The 24,479-nt window shown below is 42.3% G+C and overlaps 1 protein-coding gene and 1 non-coding gene across 2 annotated transcripts in view; one reads left to right on the forward strand and one right to left on the reverse strand.

Annotated features, from left to right (window-relative positions):
• PTPRA (protein tyrosine phosphatase receptor type A) overlaps positions 1–23,431 on the forward strand; it is a 135,308-nt gene extending 111,877 nt beyond the window's left edge. The window contains exons 11-23 of the mRNA XM_044681298.1: positions 1,265–1,301; positions 2,634–2,731; positions 9,915–10,034; positions 10,503–10,669; positions 10,993–11,128; positions 14,046–14,195; positions 15,306–15,399; positions 15,716–15,792; positions 16,331–16,465; positions 19,486–19,611; positions 19,732–19,883; positions 21,812–21,947; positions 22,803–23,431. Coding sequence (XP_044537233.1) covers positions 1,265–1,301; positions 2,634–2,731; positions 9,915–10,034; positions 10,503–10,669; positions 10,993–11,128; positions 14,046–14,195; positions 15,306–15,399; positions 15,716–15,792; positions 16,331–16,465; positions 19,486–19,611; positions 19,732–19,883; positions 21,812–21,947; positions 22,803–22,877 — 1,503 coding nt within the window. The 3' untranslated portion in view covers positions 22,878–23,431. The remainder of the gene's footprint in view (positions 1–1,264; positions 1,302–2,633; positions 2,732–9,914; positions 10,035–10,502; positions 10,670–10,992; positions 11,129–14,045; positions 14,196–15,305; positions 15,400–15,715; positions 15,793–16,330; positions 16,466–19,485; positions 19,612–19,731; positions 19,884–21,811; positions 21,948–22,802) is intronic.
• On the reverse strand, positions 6,506–6,611 carry LOC123253206. Its single transcript, XR_006506581.1, has one exon. It is a non-coding gene; the product is annotated as a U6 spliceosomal RNA (small nuclear RNA).
• Positions 23,432–24,479: the final 1,048 nt, after the last annotated feature.

Consider the following 24,479-nt stretch of genomic DNA (forward strand, 5'->3'; position numbering starts at 1 on the left):
TTTGCTACCTGCTTCTCATTCTCCATAGCATTATAATACAAAAACTCAGTCTGTGAGGCTGCTCCTAAGTAGTTTTGTACAGCATGGGAGGAGGGGAGATTAAGGTAAACTGTATGTTTCATTTCATAGTACTATCCCTCTTCCCCAATTGTCTGAGCCATTGAGACTTAGGAAGACCTTGTTCATTTACTTCTCTTTATTGTAGAAGCAGGGCAGTGTATTTTGGGTGGCCCCTCATCCACTTGGGGGGGTTAAGCAAATGCCTTCAAAGTTAGACTCTAATCAGTGGCTACTAAAAATGTATTCTATAATCTCAGTTCCTGCTATTTTTATTTGGCAAGGTTCAGATTTGACCATATAAAGTATACCTTCTGATGAATGGAGGGCTTCTATTTCATCCCCACCCCCTCTAACCCGCAGGCTCTTTGTCTCTTATAGTTTAAGCATCATTGCTTAACTACTCCACAGATATGTAGAAAAGGAATTTCAGCCCTCCTATGCAAATTCAGATGGGTGTGTCTGCTGGCATAGAATAGTCTAAACTAGAAAATTGTGCCTGAGGCAGGATGCCCTGCTGAAGTTTCTGGGAGACCCTTCCTCTGATGGTTTCACTAATCCATATTCTTGGGTGGAGATGGCCACCCAACCAGTCAGATTTCTTAATCTGTCTTCTTGTCTTCTATTGTTGCTACAATTTTTATTGCCAATTATAGGGTAAGCATCAGGCATATACCTAATTGGCGCTAGGAAGATAGTGCCTTCATTTGGTTGTGACCAAATCAATATTTAGGCAAATCACTATGAAGATATTCCTCACCAATATTCATAAAGTAACTGTGTCTGAGGAGACTAATCTAGACTTTTGGTATTCCCCCATGCCTCAGTTAAACCCAGTCTCAGGCTAAAGCCTGTTGGAACCAAGTTCTTGGAAACATTTAATAATTTTTATTTTTTAGAAAAGTTAACGTGGTTACATGATTCATGCTCCTACTTTCCCCTTCACCCCTCCCCACCTCCCCCTCCATATCCGATGCGCATTTTCACTGTTGATAGTTGCATTGGTGTGGTAGTTTCAGGTCTACATCCCCAATCATGTCCGCCTCAACCCAAGTTCTGGGAAACATGACCTTTATCAGATCCCAACTGAATATCCTAGTACAAGAATCAATGTGGTTTAGAGATTCTCAACCTAAACAAGGTGAAACTTTCATTCTTCTTCATTGCTAATTGTCACTTCCTTTTTTTCCTTTTTCTTTCTCTCCAGGGTTACCAAGAGAAGAACAAGTTTATTGCTGCACAAGGTGAATTTATATTCACTTCATGCCATTGGGCTTAGCCTCAGGTCCTTGGGCCTCAGAACTGCCTCATGGAAAGGGCCAACCAGCTTCTCAGCTTTCAAGTTGGTCACATTGGAATCATTCTGTTCCTAGAGTATTTCTTTGTCATTGTTCACCTCTTAGGAAGATTTAAAAATGACTAGAAGGCGGCAGCTGGGTGGCCCAGTGGATTAAGAGCCAGGCCTAGAGACAGGAGGTCCTAGGTTCAAATTTGACCTCAGACACTTCCTAGTTGTGTAACCCTGGGCAAGTCACTTGATACCCATTACCTAGCACTTACCACTCTTCTGCCTTGGAGCCAATACACAGTATTGATTCCAAGATGGAAGGTAAGGGTTTAAAAAAAAAATGACTAGAATCTGCCTTCTACTTTATTGAGGTGGCCATTTTGTTCATTTGTTTTTCTAGCCAAAATTTGCACATTCCTTTTCTAGATCTTGTGAGGGATTAAATATATCATCTAGTAGGGGAGCTAATGCATTCAAAAATAGTCACAATAAATACTAAAGGATGCCATGTGCATAAGAGAAGTTTAAAAATTGCTGAGAGACTCAAGAGTAGAGAGAATACTGATAATAGTCCTGAGAGTCTTTTATAGAGCTTTCAGGGAACTCAGGAATCGAAAAGCTGGAAAGAGACTCAAAAGGCAGGCATCTAGTCCAATCAGGTCCTGAGCGATCTCAGTTTGAATACTTCAAGGGCTAGGCCCATGATAGAAAAGGTTAGCTACATTTGGTTATGGCCATCTCTCAGAAATCTTCAGAGGTCAGGGCTTCACAGCCCAGAGCTATTAAAGTGGCTCAGCTCCAGACCAAGCCCTAAATCTCCAGATTCACACTCAGGCCTCAACATTTAGGGACCATGAAGTTTCTGGAACACTCAGTGTTCTGCCCCAGAACATACTGAGCCTCTTGCTGCTCATATTCCTTGGCCTAGTGGGATCCTGGCAACCTTAGCAGGAGGAATAGGAAAATTGAACAAATGGTAAGCTTTGACCAAAGTCATTATAACAAACCTGTGCATAGGATAGTCCATACAATAAGTCACTGAAAGGAAGAAAAGTTGAATGTAGCCACCAAGTTAGGAGAGGCCCTTGGGACTTGCTATGGATACATAGCTTCTGCTGCTTTCTTTGAGAGAGGGTAAAAGACCTTCCTGAGACATGTAGAAATTTCTAAACAGAATCTAAAGTAAGGTCTAAATCTCCCTTAGGCTTTGGGATTTTTTCCCCTCTCTTTGTTATGTGAACACACTAGTATGCATTTCTCATTCCTCTTTTGTTTTGGCCACTTTTAGGACCAAAAGAAGAAACAGTGAATGATTTCTGGAGAATGATCTGGGAACAAAACACAGCCACCATTGTCATGGTGACCAACTTGAAGGAGAGGAAGGAGGTGGGTACAGAGATGTAATGAATTTGCTTCCTTCACTGAGTCACAGAAGCAGCAATGAATAAGATCTGGAGCTTTGGTGAGGGGCTGTGTCTGTGAATTTGGGTAAGCCTGTGAGGAAGCCTGGCCCTCACCCCAGGACCAGGGAACCATTCCATATTTGGCACAGAAATGTTTAGCAACTTGACAAAGAAGTGAAGCTCCCTTCTGAAAAAACAAAATGTCCCAACTGAAAAGAATGGGTAACAATAAACTAACAGTACCTTAGGGGAATGGGGAAATAGGTTGGAAATGAAAGAGGAAGCACCAGTACAGCTTCACAGCTGCTTAGGGAGAGGTAACACAATATAACTTAGCTGGGGAAAACAAACTGTAACTAGAAATCAATACAGCCAGGGAAAACAGTTTAAACTCAGTGGGTTCTTCATGGCTGGGAAGAAGACTACCAGGAAATTTATAAAAGTTTGTTTAATGATTAAGAAGGACAGGGAAGGAAGGGAGAGGGTTAGCTGAAATCTTAAAGTCTATAACCAACTGTCAAAGGAATATTGGCTTGGGATTGGCTATACTACACTAACTCCAGACAGCCAGCACTGACAGGGCTGCAGAGGGAAAGGAAATTTCGGAATCTCACAAATCTTGTCCAAGATGATATCCAGATGTAATTGGGACACAGAAACACTTCAAACATAGCAAGTTAATCCAAAGAGGGCTAGGGAGTAAAAGGCTTCCTGTTTGCCATCCACCAACAACAGGAAAAGCACCCAACTCTACCTAGTTCTTGATTGAAGAACAAATTCCTCTATTGAGATCCCAAACTTGTCCACAGACTTAGTTGTACAGATGCCACAGCCTTCAGCACTCTTACAGGCAAAAAACTGTCACTTCTCTTCAGTCTCTGGGGACAAACCTCTCTGAACATTCTGGGTTTAGAATGTTCACAGCCTCAGCCAGGGTTTTTGCTTGGTCTGTCTTTTACTTTACTATCATAAGTCTATCTATAAATTTCCTATAACACTTCCCAACTAAAAGAGAAGCCAGGTTTTGCCTTCCCAGGTACTAGCTTCTGGTGCTGTCAAATAACTGTGTCTAGGGGCACATTCCTAAGGTCAGGCTACATCTGAGTGGGCCAGAGGATACTTGGGACTTGGCACCAGGAGCGTCAGACTCAGCTTGCGGAGAAATCATGGATCATACATTCCTGCATCATCATTTCAAGGTCTGCAGAGCATTTTCCTCACAATTCCCCTGTGAGCGAAGTAGTACAAGCATCATCTCCATTTTATAGACGAATAAACAGACTCAAAATAAGGAAGTGACTCAGCCAAGGCCACAGTTAGTGTGTGCCTCAAGCTGAGACTTCTCCAACTATCTGGCTCAGATCCTCTGACTCTTCAGTATTCCTATAGGAATACTTCCTGTGAGACTGTGTTTTTCTTAGGCTATCCAACAGAAGGCTCCATGGGACCATTGAATCAAGGGAAGAAAGAACTTGTTGGTTTTGCTTTTGGCCAGGACTCCATTAGATGAGAGGAATTGAATAACTTCTTTCCCATATCCAAGCCATTTGAAGATTAAGGAGAGTGAACAAGTGCCTTAGAAATCTACTGGGAGGTAGGTGGGTGGCTCAGTGGATTGAGAATCAGGCTGAGAGATAGGAAGTCCCAAGTTCAAATCTGGCCTCAGACACTTTCTAGCTATGTGACCTTGGGCAAGTCATTTAACCCTTATTGCGTAGCCCTCATTCTCTTCTGCATTGGAACTAATACTATAAGGGGTAAAAAGGGGTTTTGATTGGGTGAATATTAAAAGGTTGGTCACCAGGGAATTGAGTAATTATCAATTCCCAATTAAAGAATAACTTTAAGTCAAAATGACTTTTATGGAAGTTTATATTTACAAATGAGGAGAGGAAGAAGAAATAAGGAGAATGAGAGAGAGAGTTGGTAAGATAGGAAAAGTAATCTAACACACTAGGAAATTTGCTTCGATCCCCTAGTTAAATCCAGGTATATCTAATTAACCCTCAGCAGAGAGAAATTCAGCCTTGAGCCCAAGGCTGGAAAGCCAGAGGAAAGCCAGAGGCCCAGAGAGCCCCAGAGGCGAATGAAGCAAAAGTTTCAGTCACAGAGTCTCTATTGAAAGGGAAGTTCCTTAAGAGAAGCTCAGGAAGATTCAGTCTTTACATTCATCACATGGAATTCCAAAGGAAAGATTTAAGAACAGTCTCACAAAGGTCCTCTAAGTCCCAGTCACGAACCAGAAGAGAAGAAGCTGAGCGCACTGAGCTCTCTTTTAAAGAGCTTCTTTTGCATCACTTCCTGTGCCTTCCTCTTAGTTTACATGTCAAATCACAACAGACACTTTTCTTAAGATTGCCCAGGAGGCAGTCAGTAAATTCTGATTTGTCACTCACTGTATCACATGTGGGTCACAGACCTCCCAACTTGTGAGTTAAGTGGAGATGTTTTCACCTTTGTTGATTAAATCTAAAGCCAGGTGGGGTAGACTTAATCTCATTATAACAACCCACCCCCATCATTTGGAAGACTTGTTGATATAATCAGCTTGTACCCCTAAAAATCTTCTAACTACAATAGTTAGAGATAAGAGGTAAGAGGTAAGTAGAAGAGATAGAAAGAGCAAAACCAATGTTTTGCTAGATGCATTGACAAAAAGCCAATTAGGGGGCAATCCCCTTTGGCATAAGAATTTACAATTCAAAATAATTGTGTTCAATCCCCTCAAGTTCAATTAGTTGCACCCCAAAGTTCATCCTGGATTGTCTTGATTCCATGTAGGTTTCTGCAGGCATCTTTCTCCAAATAGTTCATTTTCTGGATTCAAAGCAGGTTTCTTTTCCTGAAAATTTTCTCAAACAAAATTTTAAGACTTGGATTTTTATAAAAATACAATCCCCCCTGAAGAGGGTGTTGACCAACACCCAGATCAACTCAGAATACATCATTGAGTTATGGGGTTTATGAGTCAATTATAAAAAAAAACAAACCCAAAAATATAAAAAGAAAAACAAGTAGAATAAAAATTAAACTTTAGGAGAAATGAAAAATTCAAAATCAGAATCAAAATATCAAAAATCTGTGTACATAAAAATTTCTAAGTAAATAAGAATAAATTCATAACAGGCACTTGTACTAGTGTCCAATTAAAGTAAATTCTGTCCCATAAATCTGGACAAAATGCAGTAATATTGCACATACCCATTGGCAGCCAAGACTGCAGTAAGTTGGCATATCATAAGAGAGAAAAGGGGACCAGATTTTTATGTAAAAGGGAAGTTTCATTTCCTGGTCTGATTTTATTTCGATCTCAGGGATAGGAGAGCCAGAATGATGGCCAACCTTCAGTACTTGACTGGCAGTGTGGTATGAAGTGTCCTACGTCTTAACATATGTCAAGGGTCGCAACTTCAAGTCTCATACTAGGTTTAAGTCCTTTAGTATTGGCATAGAAGTTCAACAATCTTAGTTGGATTGGTATGGTCTTTTTTGATCTTGTGCTCCATGGCACTATTCAGTTTAAGTCTGTGCTTCTATGGCACTGTGCAGATGAAGTCTGTGCTCCTTTTTGATCCCATTTCCTAGAATCAGGCATAAACATTAATCATAGTCCCATCACATTTATCAATAAATGACAGGTTTCCATTGTCTAAAGCTTTTGGGTATTCATTAATATTGTAGCAAATATATTTTAAACTTATATTACTGCAGAATCAAAAGTTAATATTGATTATATGTATTTTAAGTATCAGAAATAAAAAATATGGAACACTTCACGAATTTGCGTGTAATCCTTGCACAGAAGCCATGCTAATCTTATCTGTATTGTTTCAATTTTAGTATATGTGCTTGCTGAACAATACCCAGTATTGATTCTAAGATGGAGGGTAAGGGTTAAAAAAAAAAAAAAGAAAGAAAGGAATCTGCTGGCAACCTCCAGCCATTCAACAAGATGATAGAGGTGGATCTAGAGCCTCTTCCTGTGGAGTAGATGCCAGGACCCAGCATGCCTATAGCTGAGAGGACAAGGCAATTGGCTTGGTGTCTGGGCCTCCCTCAGATGGCTTGATTTCTGGAGAGTCAAGAATCCCAGTTCAGTTGAAATGTAGCCAGTAATGAGACTGGTACCATCTGTTCCTCAGACTGTCCCCAGTTTTCTTCCTTAGGCACAAGAGAACACATATCGGATTGTTTTCGAACATATTAGGACTATGTAAAAGGTAGAGCTTGGGAGGTATGGCGATGACCTAGAGACCTCAGAGAATCTGTGGATTCTGGGACCAGCTGCATGGGCTGAGTCCTAGAGCTATCAAACAAGAGCCTGGGGACAGAGAGAAGAAGTGGAAAGGTTAATTGGATGTTAACTTTTTTTAATTGGTCACTTTTGATTTTATTGATGTTTTTATTGTTTGTTTTTATATTACAAACATTCACAATTACTTCCACTTCATGAGAAGCCTCTTATAACAAAGCAAAACTTTTAACTCATACTAATAATACAATAACTTCATCTGAAAGTAAGATAGTGCTGAATCTATTGATAGTTACTGATATCCTGAATTCAAAGATGGATGGAAAGAACATATTTTATTCAAATAATGCCTATACAATATCAATCTTAATGTATTAAAAAAAAAACACTTTACCTGCTATCTTAGAATCAATACTAAGTATCAGTTCTTTTTCTTTTTTTAAAAAAAATTTATTTATTTAGAAAATTTTTCTATGGTTACATGATTCATGTTCTTCCCTCTCCCTTTCCTCCCCATCCCAGAGCTGACTAGCAATTCCACTGGGTTGTACATGTATCATTGTTCAAAATCTATTTCTGTGTTATTCATATTTGCAGTAGAGTGATCATTTAATGCCCAAACCCCAATCATGTCCCCATCGAACCACGTGATCAATCCTATGTTTTTCTTCTGCGTTTCTGCTCCCACAGTTCCTTCTCTGGATATGGATAGCATTCTTTCTCATAAGTCCCTTAGAATTGTCCAGGGTCATGGTATTGCTGCTGAAAGTCCATTACGTTCAATTGTACCACGGTGTATCTGTCTGTGTGTACAACGTCCTCCTGGTTCTGCTCCTTTCACTCTGCATCAATTCCTGGAGGTCATTCCAGTTCAAATGGAATTCTTCCAGTTCATTATTCCTTTCAGCACAATAGTATTCCATCACCAACAGATACCACAATTTGTTCAACCATTCTCCAATTGATTGATACTGCTTCCTTTTCCTTTTTTTTTTTTTTGCCACCACAAAGAGCACAGCTATAAATATTTTTGTACAAGTCTTTTTCCTTATTATCTCTTTGGGGTACAAACCCAGCAGTGGTATGACTGGGTCAAAAGGCAGACAGTCTTTTAATGCCCTTTGGGCATAGTTCCAAATTGCCCTCCAGAATGGTTGAATTAATTCACAATTCCACCAGCAATGCATTAATGTCCCAATTTTGCCATATCCCCTCCAACATTTATTACTTTCCTTTGCTGCCATTAAGTATCAGTTCTAAAGCAGAAGAGTAGTAAGGACTAGGCAATGGGGGTTAAGTGACTTGCCCAGGGTGGCACAGCTTGGAAGTGTCTGAAGCTAGACTGGAATCCAGGTCCTCCTGCCTCCTTGCCTGGCACTCTATCCACTGAGCTTTAATGTACATTTGTGGAGTTGCTAAATGGGCAGTATAACTGATTTGAAAAACTGACTTTACCAAAACTTGTATAATACTAATAGAACACAGGATCTGTCACTATAAGGCAGATGGTACTTCCACAAACAAAAGGAAAAGAAAAGATTGATAGGCATAACCCAGGGCATATGAGAAGTGCTTTTTAAACATCTTGGAAGATAAAGGCATCACATCACCATGCTTAATAAAAGCTGATAACTGGTAAGTACCACTGGAATTGTTGAATGTTCTGAAAGTAGCTTATCTCCCTGAAAGAGAGTATGGGAAATAGATGATGATTCAGAATATTCAAAAGTATGGTCAGATTGGTAGGAGGAGATCAAAGAGATAACAATGTAATGAAAACCAATGAGGATAAAGTATCTAAGAGAAGGAGATTATTGTCAGCTAAAGGTTAATTCTTTTTTTATATAACCCTTACTATCTTCAAATCAATACTCTATATTGGTTCTAAGGCAGAAGAGCAGTAAGAACCAGGCAGTGGGGGTTAAGTAACTTGCCCAGAGTCACACAGCTAGAAAGTGTCTGCAGCCAGATTTTAACCCAGGACCTCCCATTTCTGGGCCTGGCTCTAAATCCACTGAGCCACCTACCTGCCCTCTACAGGATAATTCTTAACTTTAAAGTCAACTGAGTGATATGGGAGAAGAATCCTTTTCTTTCTTTGATGTCTGTGAGTGAGGCATCTCTGAGGTAGGACAGGGACATCCAACAGACATATCTGAACTCAGGTGGATTTGTAAGAGGGAAAAAGGGGGTTTTTGATTGGATATTAATATTTAAAGGTGTGGTCACCAAGAATTGAATAAATATCAATTCTAAAATGATTTTAGTAATTTATTTATAAAATATAAGAGAGAATGGAAGTAGAGAGATGAGACGAGGGTCGAGCAAGAGATCTAGTTTAAAGAACTAAACTGTGTCCTTAATCCCTGGCTTTACTCTGGCAGGGCTCCAGAGGTCCCAGCCAGAGAGCCTAAAAGTCAATTAACAAGGGGTTTAGCCACAAGGGCTTCTCCCAATCAAGGGAGCCTCCAGGAGGCTGGTACCTCCAGGGAGGCTAAGGTAAGTCAGCTTTCTTCACTCATCACGTGTAGTTCTAAGGGAAAGATTTAAGAACAGTCTCACCAAGTTCAAGGTCCTAGCCAGAGCTTCTTCAAGTCCAGTTCCAGGCCAAAGAGAACTGAACTCACTGAACTGACTGAACTGAACTTGTCACTCTCTCTTAAAGGGGCTTCTTTTGCGTCACTTCCTGTGCCTTCCTCTTAGTTTATGTGTCCAATCACAACAGACAATTTTCTTAGGACTGCCCTGCAGGCAGTCAGTAAATTTTGATTCATCACTCACTCTATCACACGTGTGTCACAGACCTCCCAACTTGTGAGTTAAGTGGGATGTTCTAACCTTTGGTGATTAGATTAAGGATGGGTAGGGCAGATTTAATTTCATTATCACAAACTGCATATGTCTTCCTCTCCAGTGTAAATGTGCCCAGTACTGGCCGGACCAGGGCTGCTGGACATATGGGAATATCCGTGTGTCCGTGGAAGATGTGACTGTTTTGGTGGATTACACAGTCCGGAAATTCTGCATTCAGCAGGTATAGACTTTCCCCTCTCTGATTTTATCAGTGACTCAGTTGATCCCCAGAAGGAAACAAATATTTTTGAGAGCTTTCTCAAGGTGCTTCTCTGTTTTGAAGAGGCTTGCTTTTGAGTCAATGATCATGGCAGCTATCTGTATACCTGTATGTCCAGGACATGAGTATGCCAGGTCAAGGTAGCATCTATCTAGATGTTATAGCCAGCCTTTTTCTACATAAAGGGCAATCAGCCAGAATCAGTGAACCCAATTTCCTTTTGTAACCCTGAATTAATGAGGTTCTTTGAGTGGATTTTAATGTTTAGGTCTACTCTCTCTCCCTGACTCTCCATCCCCCCATATTCCCCTTCTTTTCCCAATTGCCATTGTTCTCTTTCCTGCTTGGTCCTGCCATCACAGAAGCCCCAGCCCTCCCCCACAGAATCTCCCAGGACCTCTCTGTGAATCGTACTTTTTCCATTTCCAGGTTGGAGATGTGACCAACAAAAAGCCCCAGCGCCTTGTCACTCAGTTCCACTTCACTAGTTGGCCAGACTTTGGTGTGCCCTTTACTCCCATTGGGATGCTTAAGTTCTTGAAGAAGGTGAAGACATGTAATCCTCAGTATTCGGGAGCCATCGTGGTGCATTGTAGGTTAGTCCTGGCTTCTCACAACTCATTATGCTGCCCCACCCCCAGTCAACCCTCTGGATGGGGAGGTGGGTAGGAGGCTGTCATGGGGAATTGGGGCAAGAGAGAGGAAGCCTTCAATATCGCCTAAGCTGCCACCTTTGGTGGCCCTAGGGTCCCAGCTACTTTGGCTAAACATTTGCAGTGCATGGACCTTCTCAGAGTTGGGAAATGTAGGACAGATTATGTTTCTAAGCTCTTGGCTTAGAATTCTGGGGCATTCGGGGGCTTGGTCTGACTCAGTCCACGGATTCCTTCTAAATCATAACATTTCCTTCTGGTCTCAGTGCTGGCGTGGGGCGCACAGGAACCTTTGTTGTCATTGATGCCATGCTAGACATGATGCATGCCGAAAGGAAAGTGGATGTCTACGGCTTCGTGAGCAGGATCCGAGCCCAGCGCTGCCAGATGGTGCAAACTGATGTAAGACACTTCTTTACTAGGGATAATGGGTCAGAAAACTAGACCCTCTCCAAGGAGAAAGGTGCCCAGTGGACCAAGATAGCTAGTCTTGAGCTACCTGCTCTTCCACTATTATATTAGTACAACCTAAGGGAGAAGGGGTCAGAGAAATGGCACAATGGAAAAAACATGGGCTGTGAAATCAGAGGACCTGGATTCAAATTTCACCTCTGCTTCTTACTATCTGTATGACATTAGGCAAGCACACTAACCCTGTTGGACTTTAATTCCTCATCTGCTAAATAAAGGGTTTGAGTAGTGACTTCTGAGGTCCCTTTAAGCACTAAACCTATGATCCTTATGACTTAATTTCTTTCACTCAGGGGCCCTTTCTTCTCCTGAGAAGCAGAGCCTGGGAGGCTGAAACCCTCCTCCATCTCCCCCAGCTCTGTGACCACATTAAGGCTAGAGACCCACTCTGGGCCTTCCATGCATCCCCCACATATAGACCTTTGGAGTTTGTGGAGCCTTGGGGCTCCTCTAGTCCAAAGCCATTATTTTATAGATGAGGAAATGGAGGCCCAGGTAGGGGGGAAGACCTTGCCTAAAGTACCATATCAAGACATTGGCAGAGCCAGGACTCATGTTCAAGACTTCTGACTCATGGTCCCTTAGTTCTGTGTTCCCAACCCTACTCAGCCCCCAGAACTTCCTACTACATCTGTGTGACCTTGATCCTGCCTCTCTGGGCCTCATCTCTAAAATGAGAGAATTATTCTACATAGCCTTACGATCCCATCCATCTCTTAAGTCAAAAGCCATTACCTCCAGAATTATAAGAACAATAGCTTGCATGTATATAGAACTTTAAGGTTTACAAAGGACTTTGTACAAATATTTCACCCTTACAATCAAGCTGGGGAAGGAGGTGCTATTATTATACTGTTTTATTTACAGTTGAGAAAACAGGCAGACAGAAGTTAAGTGACTGGCCTAGAGTCACATAACTAGTAAGTGCCTGGGACCAGATTTGAACTCATCTTCCAGTCTCCAGGTCTAGCACTCTGTTCACTGTGCCACTGAGCTATGCCTCAAGAAAGTTCTTTCAAGGGAGATCAAAAACAGAGAAAGAAAACTACAGACCAATCTCCCTAATGAACATAGATGCAAAAATCTTAAATAGAATACTAGCAAAGAGACTCCAGCAAGTAATTAAGAAGATCATCCACCATGATCAGGTGGGATTTATACCAGGAATGCAAGGTTGGTTCAACATTAGGAAAACCATCCACATAATTGACCATATCAACAGTCTAACAAACAAAAATCACATGATCATCTCAATAGATGCTGAAAAAGCCTTTGACAAAATACAGCATCCATTCCTATTGAAAACACTGAAAAGTATAGGAATAGAAGGACCTTTCCTAAGAATAATAAACAGTATATACCTAAAACCATCAACAAACATCATCTGCAATGGGGATAAATTAGAAGCCTTCCCAATAAGATCAGGAGTAAAAGAAGGATGCCCATTATCACCTCTATTATTCAACATAGTACTAGAAACACTAGCAGTTGCAATTAGAGAAGAAAAAGAAATTGAAGGTATCCAAATAGGCAAGGAGGAGACTAAGTTATCACTCTTTGCAGATGATATGATGGTATACTTAAAAAATCCTAGAGAATCAACTAAGAAGCTTGTAGAAATAATCAACAACTTTAGCAAAGTTGCAGGATACAAAATAAATGCACATAAATCATCAGCATTTCTATACATTTCCAACACACTAGAGCAGCAAGAAGTAGAAAGAGAAACACCATTTAAAATCACCCTAGACAATATAAAATACTTAGGAATCTATCTACCAAAACAAACACAGCAATTATATGAAAACAACTACAAAACACTTTCCAAACAAATAAAACTGGATCTAAACAATTGGAAAGCCATTGACTGCTCATGGGTAGGTCGAGCTAACATAATAAAAATGACAATTCTACCCAAATTAATTTACCTATTTAGCGCCATACCTATCAAGCTACCAAAAAACTTCTTTACTGAATTAGAAAAATTATAACAAATTTCATTTGGAATAACAAAAGATCAAGAATATCAAGGAAAATAATGAAAAAAAATGTGAAGGAAGGGGGCCTAGCAGTACCAGATATTAAACTACACTATAAAGCAGCAGTCATCAAAACAATATGGTACTGGCTAAGAGATAGAGAGGAGGATCAATGGAATAGACTTGGGATAAATGACATCAGCAAGACAGTGTATGATAAACCCAAAGAGCCCAACTTTTGGGACCTGAATCCACTATTTGACAAAAACTGCTGGGAAATTTGGAAAACAATATGGGAGAGATTAGGTCTAGATCAACATCTCACACCCTACACCAAGATAAATTCAGAATGGATGAACGACTTGAATATAAAGAGGGAAACTATAAATAAGTTAAGTGAACAATTTGGAAATAGGTCTTGATCAAGGACACATGACAAAACCAGTGGAAATGTGCGTCGGCCATGGGTGGGGGGAGAGCAGGGGGTGAAGGGGAAAGTAGGAGCATGAATCATGTAACCATGTTAAAAATGATTATTAATAAATGTTTTTAAAAAAAAGTTCTTTCAGATTAATATAATCTACCCTATAATTCAGATTAGCTCCTTATAACAACTGTACTTGCTCATCCTTATTATATTTATTTGTATGTTGACTTAGACCAGAGATTTCCTAACGATGAGTCTATGACTCCAGGTGGTCATAGTATCCCCCACACTCTAGCTAGTACAGGGATCTATGTAAGGAACCCCAAATAGACTAGCTCCTGATGGTATTGTCCCAGAGGTTTACCCATGAATCTGGATAATGACACCACACATAAGGGGCCATTGAAGTCAGCTGACAAGGAGTGCCTTCTTGTTCCCTTAGATGCAGTATGTCTTCATTTATCAAGCATTGCTAGAGCACTATCTCTATGGAGACACAGAGCTGGAAGTGACGTCTCTGGAGACCCATCTGCAGAAGATCTACAATAGAATCCCAGGGAGTACCAGCAATGGGCTTGAGGAAGAATTTAAAGTGAGTATAAGCTGAGAGCTGCACTCCAGCCACCCTTAAAGCCAGGATCACTTCCCAAGGTCTGGAGAGCTATGAGTAGGGGAATAGGGGGAAGGGCCAGGAGGCATAGAGAAGAAAGGACAGTAGTGTGAGAGGCACAGGGACAAAGTGCAGGCTTTCCTGCTTAATGAGAATTGGCAGAATATGAATCAAGACCCAGAGACCCTGCCTTAAGCCATTGGAGCCCAGCCCCCACACTAGAGGGAACCAAGATTTCTTCAAATCGTAGATTTAGGGTTGCAAAGAAGTTTTAGAATCATCGAGTCCTGTGTTGGCAAACCTATGGCACATGTGCCAAAGGCAACTGCTCCCTTCCCCTTCTCCATGGGCAGTTGAGGACATTTCTCCCATAACCCACCCCTCTGCCCAGCAGCCCAATGGGAGTGCTTCCTCCCTCCCCTGTCTGGGGTAAGGTGAGGGGCTCACATGTGATATGAGGGTTATAGTTTGGGCACTTGGTCTAGTTCAACCCTGTTGTTTTATAAATAAAGAAACTAGGGGCAGCTGGGTGGCTCAGTGGATTGAGAGGCAGGCCCAGTGACAAGAGGTCCTGGGTTCAAATCTGGCCTCAGACACTTCCTAGCTGTGTGACCCTGGGCAAGTCACTTGACCCCCATTGCCTAGCCCTTACCACTCTTCTACCTTAGAACCAATACACAGTATTGATTCTAAGATGGAAGGTGAGAGAGAGAGAGAGGGAAAGAGAGAAAGACCCATAAAGGTTAAGTGACTTGTCCAAGACCTACACACACACACGTACATACACATACATGTACATACACACATGTACACATGTTCTCCATCTCTGCTCAAGGGCATTTGCTTCTGTCTCTCCCTTTTTTCTTTATATCTAGGCCTAAGGAGGGCACCTAGTAAAGTGAGGAGGCATTTAAAGAAGACATTATTTCCCATCGACGTTTTTGGCTGGAGTAGGGGAAAGGGGCTAAAAAGGAGATATAGTTGAACCCAAACAAATAAGCAGAAATATTAGCTTTTAGCGAAGAATCCTAGAGTCTGAGGGTCCTGTGAGCTACTTGACCCAAAATATTTCCCTCTCCTCTGCCAATATAGAAGTTAACATCAATCAAAATCCAAAATGACAAGATGAGGACAGGAAACCTGCCTGCCAACATGAAGAAGAACCGGGTCCTACAGATCATTCCATGTAAGAACAACACCTACCACTATTTCCCTCCCTCATCTATTGACTGATAAGAACTCAGTGGACTAGACCAGATTGCTGTGTGTACACCTCTCCCTCGTGTGATAAGTTCTAAAAAGAAAGAGCCAAAATCTTCTTCCTCTAGTTCCCCTCATCCCTTTCTTCCAGCCTGCTGCCCCATCTCTAAGTAAGGTACCCAAGTAATCCCATGACTAGGTCTGCAAAGTCTCTGTTAGAGCCCCAAAACCTGAAGGAGAGCCCTGGGATGAAAGTCAGGACTGAGGCAAACCAACAACAAACTCTCTGTTCTCTGTTCTAGATGAATTCAACAGAGTTATTATCCCAGTGAAGAGGGGTGAGGAAAACACTGACTATGTGAATGCTTCCTTCATTGATGTAAGTAATGTGGCTTTCTCTCCTCTGGGCAGCAGAGTCATCTGTGTTCTATAGTGTCCCAGCTTCAGTCACTTCTGTGGATACAATCACAGGCATCCTTCCCCTTCATCTGTCAGGCTTTCACTGAGCTGGATTCTCCTCAGGCCTTGACATGAGATGGATCCTGTCAGAGGCCTTACCCCTACCCCCTGTTCCCCATCAGGCCCTTCCCAGAAATGAGAGAAGTAGAAGCACATCCCTGTTAGGGAAGAACTGAGAATGTACTCAGGTCAGGCAACTAAAAAGGTAAAGAAGGAACTCCCCACCCCAAAACCCCAACCTAGCATTCTTTGGGCACTGTTCCCCAGCCCCTATTTGTCAGGCTGTCTGGATCAAGGTCTTTTAGTGTCATCCAGGGGACAGCATCTACAGAAAGCCCTTAAGTACGCACCTGCACATCCCCTTCCTCCACCATTAACTTATGTACTTTACCCCCAGATAGACCCCCTAATTCCACCGCTAATTGGCCCATCTCCCCTCCCTCCCCTGGCCCTCACAGGGCTACAGACAGAAGGACTCTTACATCGCCAGCCAAGGTCCTCTCATGCACACTATTGAAGATTTCTGGAGGATGATCTGGGAGTGGAAATCCTGCTCTATTGTAATGCTGACTGAGCTGGAGGAGAGAGGCCAGGTAAGTTGAAGAGGATAGGGTAGCTGACGGGAGGTCCTGGGTTCAAATCTGACCTCAGGTATTTCCCAGCTGTGTGGCCCTGGGCAAGTCACTTAACCCCCATTGCCTAGCCCTTACCACTTTTCTGCCTTGGAACCAATACACAGTATTGATTCCAAGGACGGAAGGTAAGAGTTTTAAAAAAAATACTGTACTAGGGCCCAAGAGTCCCTAAAATCAAAGGAACATAAGAGCTCATTTTGCTCAGCTGTCCTGCTCAACTGCATCTCCATTTTGCAATCATGGAGGTTTCAAGATGACTTTTCCAATGTGTCCTCCTAGGGGATGCTTCCCATTTGTTCAACATCTCCCATCCTTTTCCTCCTTTTTTCCCTATTCTTGGTATTTTTCCAAGCTATAAAAATTAGCTACTTTAGAACTATTCCCTGTAGAGGCCTGTCATTCAGTCATAGAGCACCTAGCACAGTGCTTGGCACATAGTACATACAGACCTACTTTGAATACCAGGCCTTGTGCTAAAACCTGGGGATATAAAGACTGGCAAAGTGGCCCCTGCTCTCAAGGAGCTCTTATAAGATTATATTAACTTTGTATGTTTTATATACATTCATATTAATACACATTGTTTTCCCAAATAGAATATAAGTCCATTGAGGGCAGCAGCAATTTAATTTTGTATCTCTTGGCAACTAGCACTTTGCCTTGTACATAATAAATATCTTTTGATCAATTTTATTCAGCCCAGGCTCTGAGTCAGGAAGATGGTTCAAATCCCAACTCCGACACTATAACTCTAAGCAAAAGCCACTTGGGTCTCCTTTCCTTATCTGGAAAATGAAAGTGATGATACACATAACATTTATCCCAAGACTGTTGTAAGGTTTAAATGAGATGATGTATGCAAAGCACTTTGTAAAATTTAAAGTGCTTTGTAAATGTCAGCTATTGGCAGATTATTCTTATTAGTCAGAGGGGAAAGGTAAGTTGGAAGGTAGAATAAATGATAACAAAAAGATATGTTTAATAAAAGTACAAAGAGAGAAGATACTCATGGACAGAATCTGGAGAAATTCTATCTTAAAAAGTCAAGAAGAATACAAGGAGACAGAAAAGAAACAGTCTTAGAAATCAGAGGAGAACTGGGATTGTGGCATCCAGAAAGCCAGGAGATGCTTAGATCATCCAGTAGTAGAGAAATATGTGGTCAACAGTGTCAGAGGTCTATGAGTTTGGAAATCTTTAAAAGGCCACTGAGGTGACCCTGGGCAAGTCACTTGACCCCCATTGCCCACCCTTACCACTCTTCCACCTAGGAGCCAATACACAGAAGTTAAGGGTTTAAAAAAGAAAAAAAAAAAGGCCATTGGGTTGGGCAATTAGGAGGTACATTAGTGGTCTTAGAGAGAACAATCTTATTAGAGCTGAAGGCAGAAAACAGATTTTAAGAGATTAAAGAGTGAGTGGGTAGAAAGGCAGTAGACACATTGAGTATAGACAACCTTTTCAAGAAGATGAACAGGGAAAGAGGAAAGTAGCTGAGACAGTTACCCCATGGGTTAGGAGGCTGAAGGGGAAGACTTTTTTAGGATTTAAGACACTCGATTAAGCACACTTATAAGTGGAAAGAAGCTAGTAGAAAGGAAGAAATTGTTGAAGACACATAAGATAGAGGTAGGCAAGTTCTAGAAGAGGAAGTGAGAGGTGGGAAATAGGATCGAATACACCAGTAGGGGAATTAACCTCAGAGAAGAGAAGAAATACCAGAGGAAAGGAAGGAAAGACTTGATTCTGTTAAGATTGAAGACTAGAGGAGGTACAGGAAATGATACACAACGATTACACTAAGATAAATGAGAAGGGATCCAGATTGCTATTAAGTTATAATGATTAATCTTGGCCCTAGAGAAAAACATAAGAAAATGTCCCTCTTTTCTTTATATGGGTACAGAATGTTATGTAGTATCAGACCAAGTCAGAGTCATGATTTTTGCCTGATGATTTTTCTTTGTGCCAGGGAAGATTCATTAGATAAAAAGAAAAGAGAAACACTATATCTGAAAATAGCTATGTTTCTTAAAAAAGTCATCAATAAACTCTTAATGTAAAAAAAAAAAAAAAAACCAGAAAGACAAGGAACCTGGGGTAGAGGAGAAACATGCTGTTATGTTTTGAGAATACATACACACATACATACAGGCAGAGACATACCAATCTGAGCTTGCCTGGCTGTGCTTATAGAATACCTAGGGACCAGTATGGTGTGTGGTTTTGCATATTCTCACCCATTATGGAAAGAAAACTTGGCTTTTCATTTGTGTCTTAGGCTAAACAAAGCCTGTTTAGCATGACTGGGACTCAGGAACAGCCCTCCTGGGCACCCTCATCACCACCCTCAGAGCATAGCCTCTCCCCTTCCTTTCAAGATCCAGTTTTAGGGGACAGACCTGGCCTAGTCCAACTACCAGTTCAACCCCTATCTGAATTGTCAGGGTGTTTTTTACAGGTTGGTCTTTGTACCCCAAAGGAAGAATCTTTGCTAGAACTTCCTCTACAGTTTTTAAAATAATGGTAACTTGAATTGCTATAACACTTAAAGGTTTACAAAATACTTTTCTCACAGGTGCCTTGTAATTTGGGTAGTAAAAATATCCTCCTCATTTTACAGATAAGGAGACTGAAGGTCATTGTTGAAATGATTTGCCCAGGTCGTACAACTATATTCACACTCAGATCTCTCCCCACTCCAACCACCATGCTACTACATTGTATTGTCTCTAATCACCAAACTTTAAACAGTCATAACCACACTGAGTTTCCACTACAAAATAAGAGAAGGGAATTAAATGTTTAAGTTGATTCAGTCATTTTGTAGAAGAGAAGCCTAAGGCCAGAGAGGTAAAGAGACTAGTCCAGGGTCACATAGAAGTCAGTAGCAATGCCAGGCTTAGAGCCCACATCTCAGAAATACCAGCCCAGGTCTTTCTTCTACTGTGTTGACATCCCATCCCTTGTGTCTCCAGGAGAAGTGTGCCCAGTACTGGCCATCAGATGGCTCAGTGTCTTACGGAGACATCACTGTGGAGCTCAAGAAGGAAGAGGAGTGTGAGAGCTACACCGTGCGAGACCTGCTTGTAGCCAACACTAGGGTAAGCGGTCAGGGGATACTCTCTGTCCATCTAGGGACTGCGAAAAACATTAGCTAGAACAGAAGGAAGCTGCCTCTGGCTCAGCCTTCCCTCTGTTACCCAGCTTCTCCTCTTCCAAAGGAAAACAAGACCCGGCAGATTCGACAGTTCCACTTCCATGGTTGGCCTGAGGTGGGCATCCCCAGTGATGGCAAAGGCATGATCAACATTATTGCAGCTGTGCAGAAACAGCAGCAGCAGTCGGGAAACCATCCCATCACAGTCCATTGCAGGTACCACCAGCTTTTCCTTCCTCCCTGGGCCCCTACCGTCTCAGGTTGAAGGGAGTGGGTGCGGCTAGATGAGAAAGGAGAGCCAGTGAGCAAGGGCAACAAGGCACTGTCCTAGCCACACTGTGAGGTTTGCAAAGTGCTTTACCTTCATCATCTCATTTGGTCCTCACAGTGATCCTGTGAGTGGCTGCAGTAATTCATCCATTTTTACAGAGGAGGAAAAGAAGGTTATGATATTGGAAATTTGGGAGTCCTTGAACGGATCTTGAGGTCTCTGGTCTAAACTTCCTGTGGACATTTGAGACTCTTAAAAAACTACATTTCTCATGATTCCTCTTGTGTAATACAGGTATAAAGACTCAGGACAGAATTTGTACTTTCTCTTTTTCCTGCTAAACAAGCCAGGTGGGCAGAGGTAATGGTGCAACAATTTGAATGAGCTCTTATCAGGCACGTGGCTATAACTATCAAAATGGCTTTAAATAAAACCCTAATATCTTTATATATATCCTTCTATATTAATTTTATTTGTTACAAGGTGCAGTGATAGATCTATGGCAGGCCTGCCTGAATGCAGGTCCTGCACTCTCTTTAGGGTACCACACAGCCTCTAACAGGCCAAAATGTGAACCATTAAATGTTCTTGAGCTGGGAAAGTTATGTGATGGAATCAGTGTGGCCAGGGATCCAGGACTGATCAGAGGCAAAGAACCTGGAATCGAGAAAGCCTACGGGGGGGGGGGGGGGGGGAGGCTCTTGTGATAAGGGCATAAACTAGGGGAATAATAGGAAGGCTATAGAAAGCAATTAACAAAACCAAGATATATTTTGAAGAATAAGATGGACAGGACTTGGTTAGAGAAAGGAATTACTATTAGAGATGTCAAAGCTTTGAGCCCAAATAATGGGAAGAATGACGGGATGGGTACTAACATGGGGCAGATAATAAATTAAGCTCTGAATATATTAAGTTTGAAGGAGTATGGGACACCCAGTTATATGCACTTAACATTCATTATTTCATTTGATCCTCAACAGGCCTGTATAAGACATAGATGAATTGGCCAGTAAGGTTGAGGTGATTGAGTTCAGTAAATCACATTATCTGTTTTGGAATGAACCTCACCAGTCATCTAGTCCAACCTGTACCTAAACAATAATCCCCTCTACAACATATCAAGAAAGTCATTATTTATCCTCAATTTGAACACATCAGTTGATGAGGAACTCACTGTCTCATGAAGCAGCCCATTCCTCTTTTGGACAGCTCTAATTTTTAGAAAGTTTTACTTTCTATTGAATCTAAATCTGACTTGTGATACCTTTCACCCATTGCTCCTGAGGCTAAATAGAACAAGTCTAATCCCTCTTCTATTTGACAGCCCTTCAGTTTCTTGACAAGAGTGAGCATGTTCCCCCAGATCTTCTCTTTTTCAGCCTAAACATCCCAGTTCCTTTACTTCATCCTCTTATGGCATGTTCTTCAGCCACCTCCTCTGGACATGCTTCAGCTTGTCAATGCCCCTTCTAATATATGGCATCTAGTGGTCAGAGAGAGACAAAACTGGGACTACCATGTCCATCACCATCCCCCTTCACAGGTAGCCCTTTGTACCCCATTCATTCATCTTGATCAGCAGCACAGCTAGTGCCAAGAAAGCCCAAGGCTTTCTTCCCCAAGGACAGAGGTGATTTGAGGCTGGAGAACCTGCTGGCAAATCCCAGAGCAGCAGTTGGAAAAAGTGCCATTGCAGTGTTGGAGACAGGTTGGGAGCTTCAGATCTGAAATACTCAGATCTGTCTGGTTGATCTGTCCCTGTTGATTCCAGTAGAACACCAGAATTTCTGATGACTCTGCTCCTAGCCAGGGGTATTGTGGTAATCTTAATCATTTCTCAGATGACTGTCTTTTTGTCCATTCCTTCCAGTGCCGGAGCAGGAAGAACAGGCACATTCTGTGCTCTGAGCACAGTCCTAGAGAGAGTGAAGGCTGAAGGTATCTTGGATGTCTTCCAGACAGTGAAGAGCCTGAGGTTACAGAGGCCACACATGGTCCAGACACTGGTATGTCCAAACGGTATCTTTGTACCTAACATCACTGGAAGAGTGTAGGGATGGCCATCACTGGCCACATCATGCAGGAGATCAGAGAACTATCATGGCCAGTGAGAAAACTAGTCAGCAATATGTCTGTTCATAGCATACATTTCTCCATCCTCAGCCTCCAGGCCCCGAGGCCCAGCAACAGACTGGGTTGGACAACCACAAAAAGAATACACCATTTTTAGGAATTGATTACATTATCTTTTGATTTGAAGGTCACTTCAAATGGTGGCTTCTCAGTTCCCTCTGGCTATATTTCAGAAACCCAGTAGGCCCTGGATGGTCCAGAGAAGCCCTCAGCAGAACTGCAAATGGATTCCTGTGGCTCCAATTCTTCCTCCCCAGTCACTTCAGACTCCTTGCTCTGCCAGCCTGATCACCTTATAAAGAGGGTTTTCTGGTCTCAAAATCTAGGCCCTTCAGAGTCTTTTGGGGTAGAGGACACTGTACATATCCCTGGTATTGGAAAGAAAGGAAGTGAGATTTAAAAAAAAAAGGCTGAAGTCCCAGTGGGACCCTAGGAGAGTGTGAAATCTGGGCCTGTGCACCATCTCCTTATTATTCTAGTCAAACTTGACTCATCTCAGTTGTCAATCTGTTTAGCCCCCAATCTAAATACAGCTTTGCTGTCTGGCCTTTCAAAGGCCCAGACCAGTGTTTCTTTTTCCTCTTGGCTGTTTACCTTTGAAGATTGCATCTGTTTGATCAAGAGAGATGGGCAAATAACCAGGTTGTGTAGGCCAAGAGGGGAATTTGATCCCTTCTCTTCATTTCCTCTGAGAATCACCTTCATTGTTGCTTCTTTCTTCTCCCCAGGAACAGTACGAGTTCTGCTACAAGGTAGTGCAGGAGTACATCGACGCCTTCTCAGATTACGCCAACTTCAAGTGAGAAACGCCGAGGGCCTGTGCACAGAAGAGTTGCCTTCTTTCATATTTTGTACCATTCTGTTTGTTAATATGCCCAGCTCTGTGTATATATCTTACCTGTTTGAGAGGTTGGTACATAGGCTTCCCATTAGCTGGAGATTTTATATGTAGCTGTGTTAGCGCTAATAGTCTTTTTTCCAATGTTTGATTGGGGAATTAAATAGCGTGCTGTTTGGATTCATATCGTGACACCCTTTGCTGGAGAGTGGGCCCAGCTGGTGTTTGTTTTGTAAATCTTTTCCTGAGGAAGAAAAGCCTTTTTTAACAATACTCATTCCAAGCAAATCCATACAAGTTGAAGCACAAAATTCTTGTTTCACAGGGAAAATGGTTGCACATTTTCCCCTCCAAGGCCCCTCCCACACATCCCGACTCACCTTTGCCATTGTAAATAGCCCCCTTTTGTACCAGAGAAAAGTCCCCTGGGGAATGAAGGGACCAGGACTGCACCCAAAGGGTCCTTGCTGCCGTCCCACCAGGGCCCATTAGGTAATAAAAAGGCTTTGTCTTCCTGCAGACACATGACACGTCTGTCCCTCTGTCCAATCTGGGGGGAGGGCCAGATGAAGGTGGGTGGGGAGCAAGGGCTTCAGGCTTCTATGCTAAGAAAGATGGAGTAGGTGAGCCTTTGATTTTGGGGAAAGGAGAGTGACACTACCCCCACAAACTCTACCAGCCACTCCCTTGTCAGTGACTGATATCACCAGCGTGTCTGCCATCTATGGAGTCCAATGGCTTCACGTGGAGATTGGCTTCCCCCACCCAACAACAGGACTTTGGTCCTGGTCCTCAAGGAGAAAGGGGACCCAGATACAAGATGTTGGATTCCTGCCACTGAGAAGGAGAAGGGCTGGGGTCCGTTAGGGATTATGTAGGCCTGTGTCTCTTCAAGTCTTTATCCAAAATCAGTTTGTGTGTGGCCATTTCTATGATGCTGTGAGCTCTGCTAAGGTGTAAAATGGTCTCTTCTCTGCAATGCCTGTTGTATATGTGTGTATGTGTGTGTTGGGAGGGAGTGGGAAAGGTGAAAAGGGAAGCTGGATGGGGGGGAGCCCTAGGCCTGCCCTACATTCATGGAGGAGAACAAATAGCCTTATTCCAGTTGTCTGTGTGTGAAAGGAATGCCTGGTCCTATATCTGCTTCCCTGTTCCCCCATCTCCAAGTTTTCTCCTCTCTTCCCTGCCACTACCTCACCTCTCTGTCACTCTCCTCTCCTTTTTCTCCTGCCTTCCTCATCATCTTCATCTCCCTGCCCTCTCTTCCTTCTTTTTCCCTTCCTCTTTTATCCCCCCACCCGCTCTCTGTACCTCATAGGACTAGAGGAACTGAACATTTAGACTTTAAGTCACCTCTACCCATGAGGCCCATTTTTCTTACTTCCCAAGCCAGAAGACACAGACATCCAAGCAGAACAATAGCCTGTCTGTGGGATCATAGGTAGAACACTTTTATATCCTCCCCAGGTCTTCTCCTCCTCCTGTCTGGTTTGCCTGCAAACAAATCTTTCCCCAAACTCTGGAATACTTGCTGGCTCTGAGGCACAAAGGGAAATCTCCTCAAAGG

This window comes from Gracilinanus agilis, chromosome 6 (genome assembly GCF_016433145.1).
Source record: "Gracilinanus agilis isolate LMUSP501 chromosome 6, AgileGrace, whole genome shotgun sequence".
Taxonomy (NCBI): Eukaryota; Metazoa; Chordata; class Mammalia; order Didelphimorphia; family Didelphidae; genus Gracilinanus; species Gracilinanus agilis.